This window comes from Leiobunum rupestre, chromosome 1 (assembly GCF_980474605.1).
Source record: "Leiobunum rupestre chromosome 1, qqLeiRupe1.1.hap1, whole genome shotgun sequence".
NCBI lineage: Eukaryota > Metazoa > Arthropoda > Arachnida > Opiliones > Sclerosomatidae > Leiobunum > Leiobunum rupestre.
In genome coordinates, this window is record NC_143384.1 from 86,629,623 (window position 1) to 86,644,095 (window position 14,473).

At 37.4% G+C, this 14,473-nt stretch overlaps 3 protein-coding genes across 3 annotated transcripts in view; 2 read left to right on the plus strand and 1 right to left on the minus strand.

The window, feature by feature from the left end:
- The window catches only part of LOC149968665 (uncharacterized), a 384,171-nt gene that overhangs the window by 258,993 nt on the left and 110,705 nt on the right, over window positions 1-14,473 (minus strand). The gene's annotated exons all lie outside the window — the stretch shown is intronic.
- LOC149968671 (uncharacterized) lies at window positions 4,700-9,278 on the plus strand. Its single transcript, XM_090154953.1, has 2 exons — window positions 4,700-4,757; window positions 7,657-9,278. The coding sequence occupies exon 2, from the start codon at window positions 7,724-7,726 to the stop codon at window positions 9,167-9,169; it is 1,446 nt and encodes a 481-aa protein (XP_090011079.1). The 5' UTR covers window positions 4,700-4,757; window positions 7,657-7,723; the 3' UTR covers window positions 9,170-9,278.
- Window positions 4,835-14,473, plus strand: part of LOC149968672 (uncharacterized) — a 43,322-nt gene continuing 33,683 nt past the window's right edge. Inside the window, exon 1 of the mRNA XM_090154960.1 lies at window positions 4,835-4,985. The gene's annotated coding sequence lies outside the window, so the exon portion shown is untranslated. The remainder of the gene's footprint in view (window positions 4,986-14,473) is intronic.

Consider the following 14,473-nt stretch of genomic DNA (forward strand, 5'->3'; position numbering starts at 1 on the left):
AAAAACGAAGAAATTGAGCGACAAAAGGAACTTTTAAAAGAAAGGTTTTCTAAAGCCATAACAGTAAAAGGAACTCGAGGGTTTCATAAATTCGTTCCGAAATCGTTAAATGAAATCATGGTTTCTCCGTTATCTAATGACGATTCGCTAACCACAGTTAAGGTTTCGACTTTAGAATTGTCAGATACTCGAAATCAAGAGGCTGAAAACTTTAAAGTGGGAAATTTGGTAGCCAGCGTCTACAAAGGCCAACTTTACGTTGGATTAATTGAGGAAGTATCAGAAGAGTTTGGAGACTTCTTTGTAAACTTTTTGCGTCCCCCTGGTATTTCGGACAAATACACATGGCCCAGAAGGATCGATAGCAGTTGGGTGTCAAGTGAAAATGTTCTATGTGCAATTGAAATTCTTGTAGGTTTACCAAATTCGAAAGGCTATCAAATCAAAGAACACGATAAAAATAAAATTACCAAAGCCTTTTCCATGTATAAAGAAGTTTAAGCTGTTTTGTGTAAATAAAAAATTAATTGGTGTGTAAACTATAAAAATAAATGGTTTTGGTATTTCATTTTGTGTGTGGTGGGGTAAATTTCAAAAATTAATATCTCGAAAACTACAAATATTACTTTGAGATTTTGAGTGATTATTATGTATTCGATAGTGGGAATTTTAAAAATGCTAAAATCGTTGACCTACGACTGAGGTGTCTGGGCAAGGTCAAAGGTCAAATTATTTAAAGGCCCAGATTTTAATGACATTTACGTCAAATGACAACTCTGATTAAATATTCATATTAGGGTGCGCATTGTCTTTAAAATGAGGTATTACATGTGATTTTGCGATAATTATGTCATAAGATATACTAGAAAACATTTAGGGGGTCAAGGCGAACTTTTGAAAAAACGCGTATGCTGTATCTCGTAAACGGCTGAACCGATCGTTATGAAACTGTCAAAATCGTTTTCCTAGGCCCAAAAAACCTTGTATACAAAATTTTGGCGAAATCTAAAGGGGTCGGGTGTTAAAATTAAAAAAAACTAGGTCGTTTTGTCATGGAATGACCCATTTACGACTTTGACATTGGGGTCTTTGTCAAAATCCATCGCGTCGTCAAAGTCGGCGTCAGACTCTGAAGCTACGGACGATTCAAGCGATGATTCACGAGACTTTGAGGGAGTCGAGGTCGTGCCAGTTGTGGAGGATAGGCACTCCGCCGGACGAGTTTCAGTAACGCCTGAGACGGATGAAACGATCGAAGGGACGTGATTGTCGCCCGTGGTTGAAGTTGGCGCGACAGTTTTTGTCGTAGTAGAATCGGAGGTAGAAGAGCCGCTTACCTCGTTTGAGGCGGATTTTGAGGTAGGTACGGTGGAGTTGTCTTTAGACGAAGCGCGTTTACAGTTCAGAAGGACGTGGCCGGTTTCACCGCAAGCTACGCAGCGAACCGGATTATTCACAGGAACAATAAACATCTCCTGGTTAATAAAGACGGTGAAAAATTCAGGTACAGCGCGAAAAGCGTCATCCGAGTCGAAGAGAACGGATACTTCACGCCGAGCGCTTTTGATGTGCTTAAACTCGGGGCGAGTGACAGCGGCGGGGGTGGTACGTACTGCGCCTTGCACTACGCCATACGCGATAGCATCGACGTTATCATCGTATCTTCTATGAGGGGGTTAACGTTAGACAACATCGCCCTTTTCGGTGCAATACCAAAACGCATTTCGAAAATTCCAGCAACGCATTTCGAAAATTTAGGCCGTCGGCTATCAACTGACGGGCCCAAGACGCGTCCGAAAAATATACATAGATGAAACCGTTTTGCCGGTATACATCAGTGATATTCTTCGGGGAACTATATACGGCCGAGATGGCAATCAAATAATCCTCCACGGTTGCGTTTTTCTGGGTCGAACGGATGGCGATTCCCCTTTCATTGGGGTTTGGTCTTTGAGTGGAGCGGTTGAAGGTGTACGTTTGAGTTGAGTTTCATTTGAAACAGTAGAACGCGATATCAGCCCAAGATGATGTTGTAGTAGTCGGAGGATTTAACTAAGTTGTTAAAATAATTTAATTTTTATCAAAAACTTTCATATGGCTTGAAATTTAAAATTCATTTTTTAGGAACAATTCATTATCACTTCTCGATTTTGAGGTTAAGACACAATTGAACATTAATTAATTTTAGCTAATTTAGAAATTGCGTGTGTAAAGTAGAATTTTTTTAAGGTTAATTGCATTTCTTCCCATTTTTTTGGATTAAAAGGAACTTTTACAATAATTAAACCTGAAGGAAAGTACTAGACATAATCACACCATCTCAGTCCAGTCAAAGCCATTTGCCCCATTATTTTTTTCCAGATACCAATTTAACTTGAAAATCCTGAGTGAGGACTTCGCTTGGTGTTTTGGTTCGCTTCGAGTATATACATTTTAATTCCAAAAGCCCATATGGGTCTGATGCCTGTGGATCGTGAACAAATCCATCAGGAGAGGTTCCAAGCCACGGCTGGGTTGGATCAATTACGTAACCAACTGGATGGACTGTTACATTATGTCCCGGGCTCTGCATTTTCTCTGTATATTTCATTCTTGCAAAGGGCTCGAACTGCTTTCCATACTTGATTGCATTAATATGTCCAAGATCTTTAGGCTTAACGATGTTCTTTACTCCGACCTCTGTCCAACTTTGGTTTCTTCGTTTGCATATTTGTCCAAACATTGAAGAATTTAGTCTGATAGCTCGTTGTTCCTTCCATAGTTCTGACTCTGCTTGATCCCTGGTTTTTTTTCTAAATCTTCGGCAACTTCATATGGAACTTAAATTTTCTACAGTAGACATTAATATATTATTTATACGTACATATTAAAATATATTATTTATACCTGTAATACTGATAATTCTGGCGAATGTAATTGATGATAAATTTGTGATAACCTCCAACCCGATGACCCACTAGATTCCGATGAATGTGAAGGTATTGCAAACCTCTCCATTGGTATGGTTTGGTGGAAAACAGCGCATGGAAACACACGTAAGTTGTGAACAATTTCAAACCCGGGTTCATTTAGAGGAAGTTGTTGGCTCAATGGCGAACCTTCCGGAGTTACACCCATTTTAGTTTCCACCCACGTAAACTATTTTGTATCTGGGAGGATGCTAGCCCAGCCATCTTCTCCCCTAGTATTCAGATTAGCAATTAATTCCTTGCTAGATGAAATAACCTCCGATTTATCTAGATTAGAAGAGGTTGCATTGTAAATCTTGCAAAAAATTGGCTTGCTTTTTCCACCTAATTTGGGCGCTTGCGTGTTGACATCAATAATTGAGAACGGTGTGATTTTTTTGCCTCTCGGTCGGTTCCACTGTTGGGGCTTGTCAGTTTAAGACCACTCATTAGGGGGCGTGTTTCCATTTTTTGATTTTAAGATGCATAGCAGCCTTAAGAGAGATATTGTATGTTTGCAAGTTCCTTTTAAACCAGCTGCGCATGAACAGTTTGCGTCCAAAATTGTAGGGCTTGAAATTTTTAATGCTGCCAAACGGTATGGGGGTTTTCATTTTTACGGTAACTTCGGTAACATTTTGTTTTCACGTAAACTATGTCATCTTTCCTAAAAAAGGTAAATAGTAAGTTCATCGATTTTGATGTTGTTTCTATGGAAACATTTCAACTAGTTGAAACTAACCATAACTTTGGACATCGATAGCTAATCTTCATTCTTATCGAAAATTTTAGTTTCAATTTGTTAACCTAAGTTTTGTTTATTAAAAATATACAAAACTGCTTTACTCAGTAGAGCTTCTGAATTTATGTATCCTTCGATTAAATATTTGTAGCTCTTCTTGAAATGTTTGGCAGTGTTAGACCTTGCCTTGTAAAATTCTTCTATATTTTCGTTCTTAATTTTAGGAACATCGGATATGGTTTTTTTATACCCCACAAGTAGGAATATCAATCCACCATCCAAAACCGCGTTTATATTCATCTTAAACTAATAATTTTAAGGTTTTTAACTCAATTTGAATGACAAAATAAATCCCTAGCTACACTCTTAGGACGCCGCCATATTATAATATGAGCAGACGATTTCGCGAGGTGAATGGTACGCCATCTAGCGTGCCTATTGATACTCTGCTCAATTATGGCGCTCTCAGAATAAAAATAATTTTAAACGATAAGGCATTTAAAGGTGTATAAAAACCGTTAATTTCATTAACCTCTCCCGCGTCAATTATTATAAAATTCGAATAGAATACTACCCTATTCCGGTTTATGGCTAAGCTTACGTCATTGATATTTTGCTCAATTATGGCGCTCCCAGAATTAAATTATTTTAAACGAGGGAGCATTTAAAGGCGTATAAATACCGTTAATTTCGTTAACCTCTCCCGCGTCAATTATTATAAAATTCGAATAGAATACTACCCTATGCCGGTTTATGGCTAAGCTTACGTCATTGATATTTTGCTCAATTATGGCGCTCCCAGAATTAAATTAATTTTAATCTAAAGAGCATTTAAAGGCGTATAAATAACGTTAATTTTATTATTATCTCTCACGTCATTTTTGAGAAATATGAACCCTAGCACTTATTCCCCATTTCGTTTTCCTGTAGCTTAGACCAAACTTCCTTTACTGCGTCGCGTTTCCACGTTATCCAAAAATTTACTTTCAAGAATTATCGTTCTGGCAAATTGACGTTGTAGCCGTAAAGTTAAAAGTTTCCCGGAGCTTTGTCCGTCTGTTATTTAGGTAAGTTTTATATTGTAAATTTATCTTGTTATTTTATCGAATAGGCGTTTTATGATTATGACGGTTTATAATTGTTTTAGTGTCGAGTGTTAAGTATGGTCTTTAAGTTGGTTTCGTACGAATCGTATCTGAAATTATAGAGATTTTGGGCCTTAGCAACGTTGGCACTTCTCTGGAACGGGACCTACTAAAAGGCATACCGGGCATACCAGTTACACGAGTTACAAGGTAAGAGCGAACTTGGCCAGCTTATACATATCGTTTTAACTTAATTTTCGCGCGAAATATTTTGAATGTTTATCCATTTTAACGACATTTTTATTCAGTTTAAATTTCTTTAAATGTTGAAATTAAATTAACTCAATTTAAACTGGACATTTATTTGTTTTACTTCATATTCGACTAGTTTTCAATGGGCCTACCTGCGCTTAGATGGGGTCGTCACTTGAAAAATATGAATTTTAAATTAAAAATAATAATCTGATTTAAATAAAAAAATCGATTGATTTGATATTAAAAAAAAACATAAAATGCCAACTTTATGGGGCGCATTGGCGGGGTTTTTGAAATTTTATTGAAGTCACGAAAAATAAATATTAAGTTATTCGCGCTCCGTTTGCTTCCAAGCCCAGAACTGAGACAAAGCGGTATCGGATGATGTCGGCTCCAAACAGGGGCGTGCCGATGTTTTTACGAGAGCGGGGGCAAAAACACTATAAGCACATTAGAGGTGAGCGGGCGCAACACTTTTAGCGGGACAGCCCGCGGGCAAAGTCCCTATGGGCAAAAACCCTGTAAATGATGTTTTAAAAACGTGAAATGGGTCATATTTGGCCGAAAGGAATGTTTTTTTTAATCAAATTCAGGCCCCCAATGGCGCCCGTAAGAATACATTTTGCAGGCCCATTGACCCTAAATAAGTGCGCGCGCCGTGCCCAATAACCTGCCCGTAGAGGTTTGTAGGGTTCTAGCCCATACGCTTGTTTCAATGAATTAGTGAACGTGCCCGTGCCCGTGCCCGCTTTTATTTTGACCGATTGGGAGTCCGCCCGCCCGTGTTTTCAAAACGCGAGGCTTTTTAAATAGTACGGTTGGTAAGCTATCAAAAATGATGAACCTCAGCACTTTATGATACAAAAACGAGACTTATCACAAATGTTCTACAACGTATTTCGAGTTAATTTAGAAGTAGACCCCAATGAAAAGTATCTTAGGATTAAAAATGGTCGCCATTTCAAAATGGCGGCTTAAGATAATTTTAATTCAATGTATCTCAGCCGCTACATACGATACCGCGCCATTATAATTCTTCATTATTACATTTGCCAAGAAATGGTACAGCTTTGCTTTTAAAGGCCAAAATGTGTTTTTCAACCATCTTATGATCCCACACTTCGTTTCTCTAACGCAAAGCTATAGTACTTCAATTTTCTTTACTTACCGTTCCTAATTACGTACCGTAATAGCTTTATTTTAAGGTATTACTCATCACTATACCTTAATAACACAAGCAATTATGTTTAAACGCACACCCCCCTCCCTTTATATTAGTACGATTTATAGTGATCGATGACCGTCTTACACTCAAAACATATTTTATTTTAAAAGAGTAGCTTCAATCTTAGAATTAGTTTACATATAGGAAGGGGATATAAATCGGAAAATTATTGAAGAATTGTTTAACTATTTGAATTTATCAGTTGTTTCTTGGTAAATTGGTGGGATAAACATAGTGATCTGCAAAATACTTTCCTACCAAGAAATAAAATACGTTGAGTGGCCAAAAATCTGTTATTACTTTTTTAAATTAATCAATTACAATAGGTTAATTAACTTTATTGGTTGCACTAAATAACGCTTGCCTCATCATTCTTCATCTTGGACGTCTGAGTCCCTAATATCCGGTGTTTCAACCCTGGAGTTGTCTGAGTTACAGGTTCCTCGGCAATTACTGCAGAGCATTGAGCATCGTACTCCTACACAATTTCGAATACCACAAATTAATTGAAAATAACCACCCTTCTTATCGTAAAAAACAATTTCGAATACCACAAATTAAATTAAAATATCCAATCTTCATATCTTAAAAAAAATTCGAATACCACAATGTAAATGAAAATAACCACCCTTCTTATCTTAAAAAACAATTTCGATTACCACAATGTAAATGAAAATAACCACCCTCCTTTTCTTAAAAACAATTTCGAATACCACAAATAATTGAAAATATCCACCCTTCAGTAAAATGCAGCTTGCAGTTTCGAAACATTCACCAGATGCAGTTAGCAAACGACGCATCTCATACTCACGAGTTAGTTTATAAGGGGCTTCAACCAAGTACAAGAGATGCTGTTGGGAAATGGGTGTCTGTCGGTGTGCAGTTTATTTAAAACGTAAAACCAAACTTAAATTAAATTATTTTGAAAAAGTTTGTTGAATTCCAAAAAACCCCTGTCATTGGCAGATCCATTGAAAGTTCTTTATCCACACTGCATTTTTGCCATCTCTTCATTATTTTAACATCTTGAACAAAAATCTAGTTAATTTTTTATTTATATTCAGTAAACAGTAATATTGGCCGCCAAATAAAATAAAATTAATTTTTATCCTCTTTCGTTAACTTGGTTAAAATATTTTTATTTACATAATCAGAATGTTTAATAGGTTTTAAAAAAACATACATCAATTTTAAAAGTACCGGTATTAATATAAATCGTTAAATACAGTAAATCATATATGCTGGTTGTTTTGTTTGTATCCAAATTTGGCTACTGATAAAGCTACACACTCTTTTTTCGTGTCATCATTGTGGCTAATTCGACTAACTGGCGCCCAATGATAAAGTTGTTCGTCCGTTCTGATTTATTTGAGCTAAAATTTTAACTTTAATTTGTTTTAGGCCTTTGTATGAGCAACACCCGCTCATAAATTAAAAAGAGCCTTTGATTCAGAGTGAAACTGGCAAAATGAGCAGCCGAGAAGAGAAGATGCACAAGTGTTCAAAATGCGTGTACGCAACGAAATATATGAGTAATTTCATTATCCACAGAAGAACTCACACGGGCGAGAAACCCTTCCAGTGTGACCAGTGTAACTACGCATCTGCGAGAAGTAGTGATTTAATTCGCCACAGAAGATTTCACACGGACCAGAAACCCTACAAGTGTGACCAGTGTAACCACGCGTCTGCACAAGAGGGTGATTTGATTCTCCACAGAAGAACTCACACGGGTGAGAAACCGTACCAGTGTGATCAGTGTAAATACGCGTCTGCACACAAGGGTGCATTGATTCGCCACAGAAGAACTCACACGGGTGAGAAACCTTTCCAGTGTAACCAGTGTAACTACGCGTTTGCACAGAAGAGTGATTTTATTCGCCACAGAAGAACTCACACGGGCGAGAAACCCTTCCAGTGTGACCAGTGTAACTACGCATCTGCGAGAAATAGTGATTTAATTCGCCACAGAAGATTTCACACGGACCAGAAACCCTACAAGTGTGACCAGTGTAACTACGCGTCTGCACAAGAGGGTAATTTGATTCTCCACAGAAGAACTCACACGGGTGAGAAACCGTACCAGTGTGATCAGTGTAAATACGCGTCTGCACACAAGGGTGCATTGATTCGCCACAGAAGAACTCACACGGGTGAGAAACCTTTCCAGTGTAACCAGTGTAACTACGCGTTTGCACAGAAGAGTGATTTTATTCGCCACAGAAGAACTCACACGGGCGAGAAACCCTTCCAGTGTGACCTGTGTAACTTAGCATTTGCACTCAAAAAATCATTGATTTCCCACAGAAGAACTCACTCGGGCGAGAAACCCTTCCAGTGTGACCAGTCTTCTCAGAAGTGGGATTTGTTCAGTTACAAAACCAGACAATCGGGAGGAAATCCTTTCGGATACCGGACCAGACATAAGAAGAGTTTACATCTTCACGAAATAAGACAGCATTCTCACGGTATAAAGGCTCACAAATTTCCCACTTGCGACCGAAATCTTCGCTACCCAGAAAACCCTCCAAGCTCACCGTCGAACAGTCATCACCAAGAAACAGTGCGCCAGTCCAAGCCACGTCAATCTGACCCTCTGGGAGGTAGATATTGTTTGGTTCGATTGCGACGTTTGACGAAGGAACAGACTGAATCCCTTACTGAAGAACCCCACTGCGCCCACTCCGTGAAAGCGGAAGTTGCCGAGCCGGACGCAGGCCATTCAAATTTCAACAATGAACTGGTGTTAGTCAACTGCGTTAAACAAGAGCCTTTTGATGACTTCATCGACCAAGTTTCGATTCCAGTCGTAACGAGAGAAGAGTTAGAATGCCGCCCAGTTGGAGACCATAAGGAGGGTGTCTCAATGAACCCAGACCCCCCGATCAAAATCGAGTTCGTTCCCAACGAATAAATTATTTCTGTTCGATTGAAGACATTGTTAATTTTAATTTCATATTTTATTTTTAGAGAGGCCCTAATTTAAACAAGAGCATGGTGCCCAGACTTTCTATAATTTCCTATATTTCCAATGTTATCCTTTTATTTCCTATATTTACATCTATTCACCTAAATCTTAACCTATTTTCAGCTATACTTTCACCCATTTTCCTATAGTTTCACCCATTTTCCTATAGTTTCACCCATTTTCCTATAGTTTCAACCATTTTCCTATAGTTTCAACCATTTTACTCTAGTTTCAACCATTTTCCTATAGTTTCACCCATTTTCCTACAGTTTCACCCATTTTCTTATAGTTTCACCCACTTTCTTATAATTTCAAGGCCTGAATTTTTAGTACGTGTCATAGAACATTTAGTTCTAACACTGCCACTTTCGAACAAAATCTTGAAATGTACGGGCTTTGTATATCCGCTAAGTGTACAAAATAGTATTAATTAAGATTCCACGATAGTGGAGTATTAATAAGGGGCCAACATGCTTCTCCATAGACTTTGAAAGCACTATTAATGCTATCAAAAACGTAAGCTTTATTTTCCACTTTTAAATTTTAAGCGATTTTCATGCCCAAGATTCAGTATTAGGGAGCCCAGCGATAGCTACACGGCTTTGTTATTACTGTCAACTTGAATTATAAAACACTACATGATCCCAAAAAATTACATGGATTACTCGACAGTAGGTAAAAGCCAACCTATGACTTTGCTTTATTGAAACATTTTTGACATGACGGCTTTACTTTCGGCCGGGAAGTTCATGAGCAACCCTGTTCCAAAATTTAAAAATAAAAGTTTTGGTCGGTGGCTCGGTGCCGCCTTAAAAGTTTTAAATCTTTTTAGTGTTATTAAACGTATTATTTGTAAATAAATTTGGTTGTGGTGCATTTAATTATGCATAAATAATAATTTAAAAAATAAAATAACAATAATCTTGTTTAAAATAATTGTAATCAACATTTAAAAACTTAAGCCTTTGCACCCCTGTACGTATACGGTAATAGCTAAATTAGACAATCATTAATCATTCTGGATCGATTAGTTTTTACATATTGAATGTTAGATATCACATAGTACTAACTATTATTACTAAACATTTTTATTAAAGTTAATGGTTTATTTGGTTGAGCTGCATTTAATAATGTGTACATTGTTTATTCAAATATTAAAATAACCATAATCTTTTTAAATTAATTTTATTTCACTTTTAAAAATTTATGTCTACGCACGCATGAATGTAACACGGTAAGAGCTGCAGTATAAAAAATTCCCAGTAATTAATTGTATAGTATCAATTATTAGTGTTATTTTAATCATTGTTAACTATTGTCAATGACTATGTTTTCATGGAGGTAGGAAATACGGATTTCCTAAATCCGTATTTCTAAATCCGTGCTACGCTGAATGAAAACGCTCGTATTTGAGAAAACACGTATTTTCTGAAATACCGGAAACGCACCTGTATTTCGTTGGTAAATCTGGATTTTCTTCGAATGAAAACGCACGAACACGTGTTTGATACACTGGGGGTTTATTTAGTTGGAAATGTAGTTACTAATAAGTAGTACTCGGACTTTTTTTTATTCACGAATAAATACTTTTAGCCTTAATTTAAATAGTAATATTTCAAGATGAAATAGCTGAATAAAAGAAAGTGGATACACCTAAAACTTAATAAAAACAATTATTTATTTGAATAAGTAGAATGAGTAGTAGATTAACGAAATCGTTGGTTACATAACAAGTTTATTTCTTCAATACGATGAGGAAAAAAAATATCGCAATTTATGATAATGAATAAATAATTCCGAGCACTACTAAAAGGTTGTGGTTTCACATGTTTTAACCTAGGTTTTAACGACACTTTTTAAATTAAAAAATAAATGTAAGCAGAAATATAAAGATATAAACAATACATTTAATTGTTGACGTGATTAAATTAGTAAATTTTGCGAATAGGTTTTTGTAATCGTACGCGAACATTTCAATGTTTAAATTTTTAATTTTTATTTAAAATAAGCCGCGGAAAAGGGGCGGTAACCTGGTAAATTCCCAGTGACGTAAACTACAGATAAGAACTCGAAAGGGCTCAGTTAACTTGCCCTCCCCCCCCCCCCCCCAAACGCTGTGTTCAAAAATTAACAAGTTGATTGAAAGGCACCCATTATGCACCATTTTGCACCATCCGTAAACCATTACGCACCCCCCATGGTGTTCAGTAAGAAATTGCAATCTCAAAGGGGGGCCAACTTTATCCTAAAACTTGTTAACCAATCAAACGCACCCATAACGCACGATTATGCACCACAGTCGAATCATTACGCACCCTTATCCCTATAGCATTACATCAAATATTAATTTTGGGGCTCATTTGAAGAAGTTAGTGCTTAGTGGAACCTAATTCTGAATATAGCTTAATTTTAGTAATGGTCAACGAAAGAATGCTTCTCCTTCTTAGGATTGAGTTTTGTGTTCGTTGACGTATTAATTTTCCTAAGCTAATAAATTGGGAAATTAATAAAGCTAAAGCAGTTTTTAGCATTAAACTGGGATCGATTTGCTTGGAGTTTACAGTAATCACGCGCTACTGCAAAATTAAACGACCGGCCAGCTGCCCTTATCCGAAGGAAGTCGAGAGAGTAGTAAGAACATTCCAAGTGTAGAGGTTTCTGGGGTGTGAAACCCGTTTGAAAGTAAAGAGTGGACTTCCATGAAAACGTCCAAATACGAGTTTCTTAAAAAGCTCCCCACTGAGAACAAAATCGGGATTTCCTCAAATCCGCATTTCCTACCTTCATGAAAACATAGTCAATTATTAGAAGATTTACCGTTTCATAAAATTTTGAAATTGGCGCCTCAAAGATAAAAATTAGTATGACATCTCTCGTGGGATATGGGAAGGAAAGGGTCGGGTATAACTTGATCAGAAGAGATGTGGGTTTAAGAAGTATTTCGCTGGCCTGCTTGTATCTTGGATAAATTATTTTTACAAGCTTTTTGCCGCATCATGATTGTTATCGAAATAAACTATTGTACATAAATGGTAATTATTAGATAAGCGTTCTTGCAAGGGTATTCATTCTCTATTTTAATCAATATTACAAACTGATCTGTAACAACTTTTTCCCATGTTCAGTTTTCATATTACATAATCACATTGAGTTCAAATACCAAAGTACTAAATATACAAAATGTTAAAAAGAAAACTGTCCAATCAATTTCAATATTAATGACCTTTTGCAAAAATAACCAATTACATTCTGAGGATTCAGTCTGTGAAATTCTACTATTGGCCATTCCAGATGATCTAACGCTGGGTCCCTTTTAATGGGGATGTAAAATAAAACGTTTCCCACAAAATCACTGGTACTCGCGCTCTCGTAGCTGCTTCAAGATCATCAACGAATCAACAGATTCCAATAACTTTTTTAACTAGTCTGACAAATTAGCATATTTAACAAGCTCACTAGAGCCAGTTATACACCTATAGCTTGTTATCTAAACCCTAATGGAGAATTAAAAGTCAATTTGACATAAAAAAATAATACGTTTATTTGAGTATAATATTTTTTAAACTATTTTAAAAACTATTATTACAGCGAAGTACTGGTCTGTTCTATTTAAAAATAAATACTTTTTATTTTCCAACTTACGGTTTTCTTTTACAAATATAAATTTTAGGAAAAATATGCCCTGTAAGGCAAAGAAAAGGGAAAGCTATTAAATGAAAAATGCTTTTATCAAAGCAGTTGTAAGGTTGAATAAATGGGGAGTTGTTGAGATCTATGAAGGTGTAGATATTGAAAATGTTTAGGTTTAAAGAGTTTTGTTTTTGGAATTTTCAAAAGCGAAATATATTTCTAAAACCCTTTCCTTAAATTTGAGCCTTGAAACTGTAACAGTACACTGAGAAAATTTTAAATTGTGAAGGATTACGTGTAAAATGACAGCATTTAACTTCTATATATACATATACTAGCAGAGAAGCCCGCCTTACAGGCGGGCCCACAGCTAGTTGTGTGTTTCGAGGAACTCCACTCCAGTACGCCCCCCAACCCCTTTTTCCCATGGGATAATTTCCGAGGCACCCTTTTCGCAATAGTCGACCCACCGCAGTAAGGCTGTTCCGCCCATTTTTCCCATGTGATAATTACCGTTGTACAAACCTCCCCCTTTTCCCCATGTGATAATTACCATCCCTTCCCTTTTTCCCCATGTTATAAATACCGTGGTACCCACCTCCCCCTATTTTCCATGTGATAATTGCCATGGTACCCACTTGCCTCTTTTTTCCATGCTATAATTACCGTGTTACCCACTTCCCAATTTTTCCCATGTTTAATTACCGTGGTACCCACTTCCCCCTTTTTTCCATGTGATAATTGCCATGGTACCCACTTCCCCTTTTTCCCCCATGTTATAAATACCGTGGTACCCACCTCTCCCTTTTTTCCATGTGATAATTGCCATGGTACCAACTTCCCCCTTTTTCCATGTGATAATTGCCATGGTACCCACTTCCCCCTTTTTTTCATGCTATAATTAGCGTGGTACCCACTTCCCAATTTTCCCCATGTTTAATTACCGTGGTACCCACTTCCCCCTTTTTTCATGCTATAATTACCGTGGTACCCGCTTCCCAATTTTTCCCATGTTTAATTACCGTGGTACCCACTTCCCCTTTTTCCATGTGATAATTACCGTGGTACCCACTTCCCCCTTTTCCCAAGTGATAATTACCGTGGTACCCCTCCCCCTTTTCCCCATTTTATAATTACCGTGGTACCCCTCCCCCTTTTCCCCATTTGATAATTACCGTGGTACCCTTTCCCCTTTTTCCCATGTGATAATTACCGTGGTACCCCTCCCCCTTTTTCCCATTTGATAATTACCGTGGTACCCTTCCCCCTTTTTCCCATGTGATAATTACCGTGGAACCCCCTCTCCGCTCTTCCCATGTGATGATTACCGTGGTACCCCCTCTCCCCTTTTCCCATGTGATAATTACCGTGGAACCATCTCCCTCTTTTCTCCTTTTAATAATTACCGTGGTACCCTTCTCCCCAAAGAAGAACCACCCCAGTAAGGCCTTTCCTCCCCCTTTTCCCCATGTGATAAGTACCGGGTTACCCTTCCCCTTTTGACCATGTGATAAATACCGTGGTACCCCCTCTCCCCTTTTCCCCATGTGATAATTACCGTGGTACCCCCGCTCCCCTTTCCCATGTGATAATTACCGTGGTACCATCTCCCACTTTTCT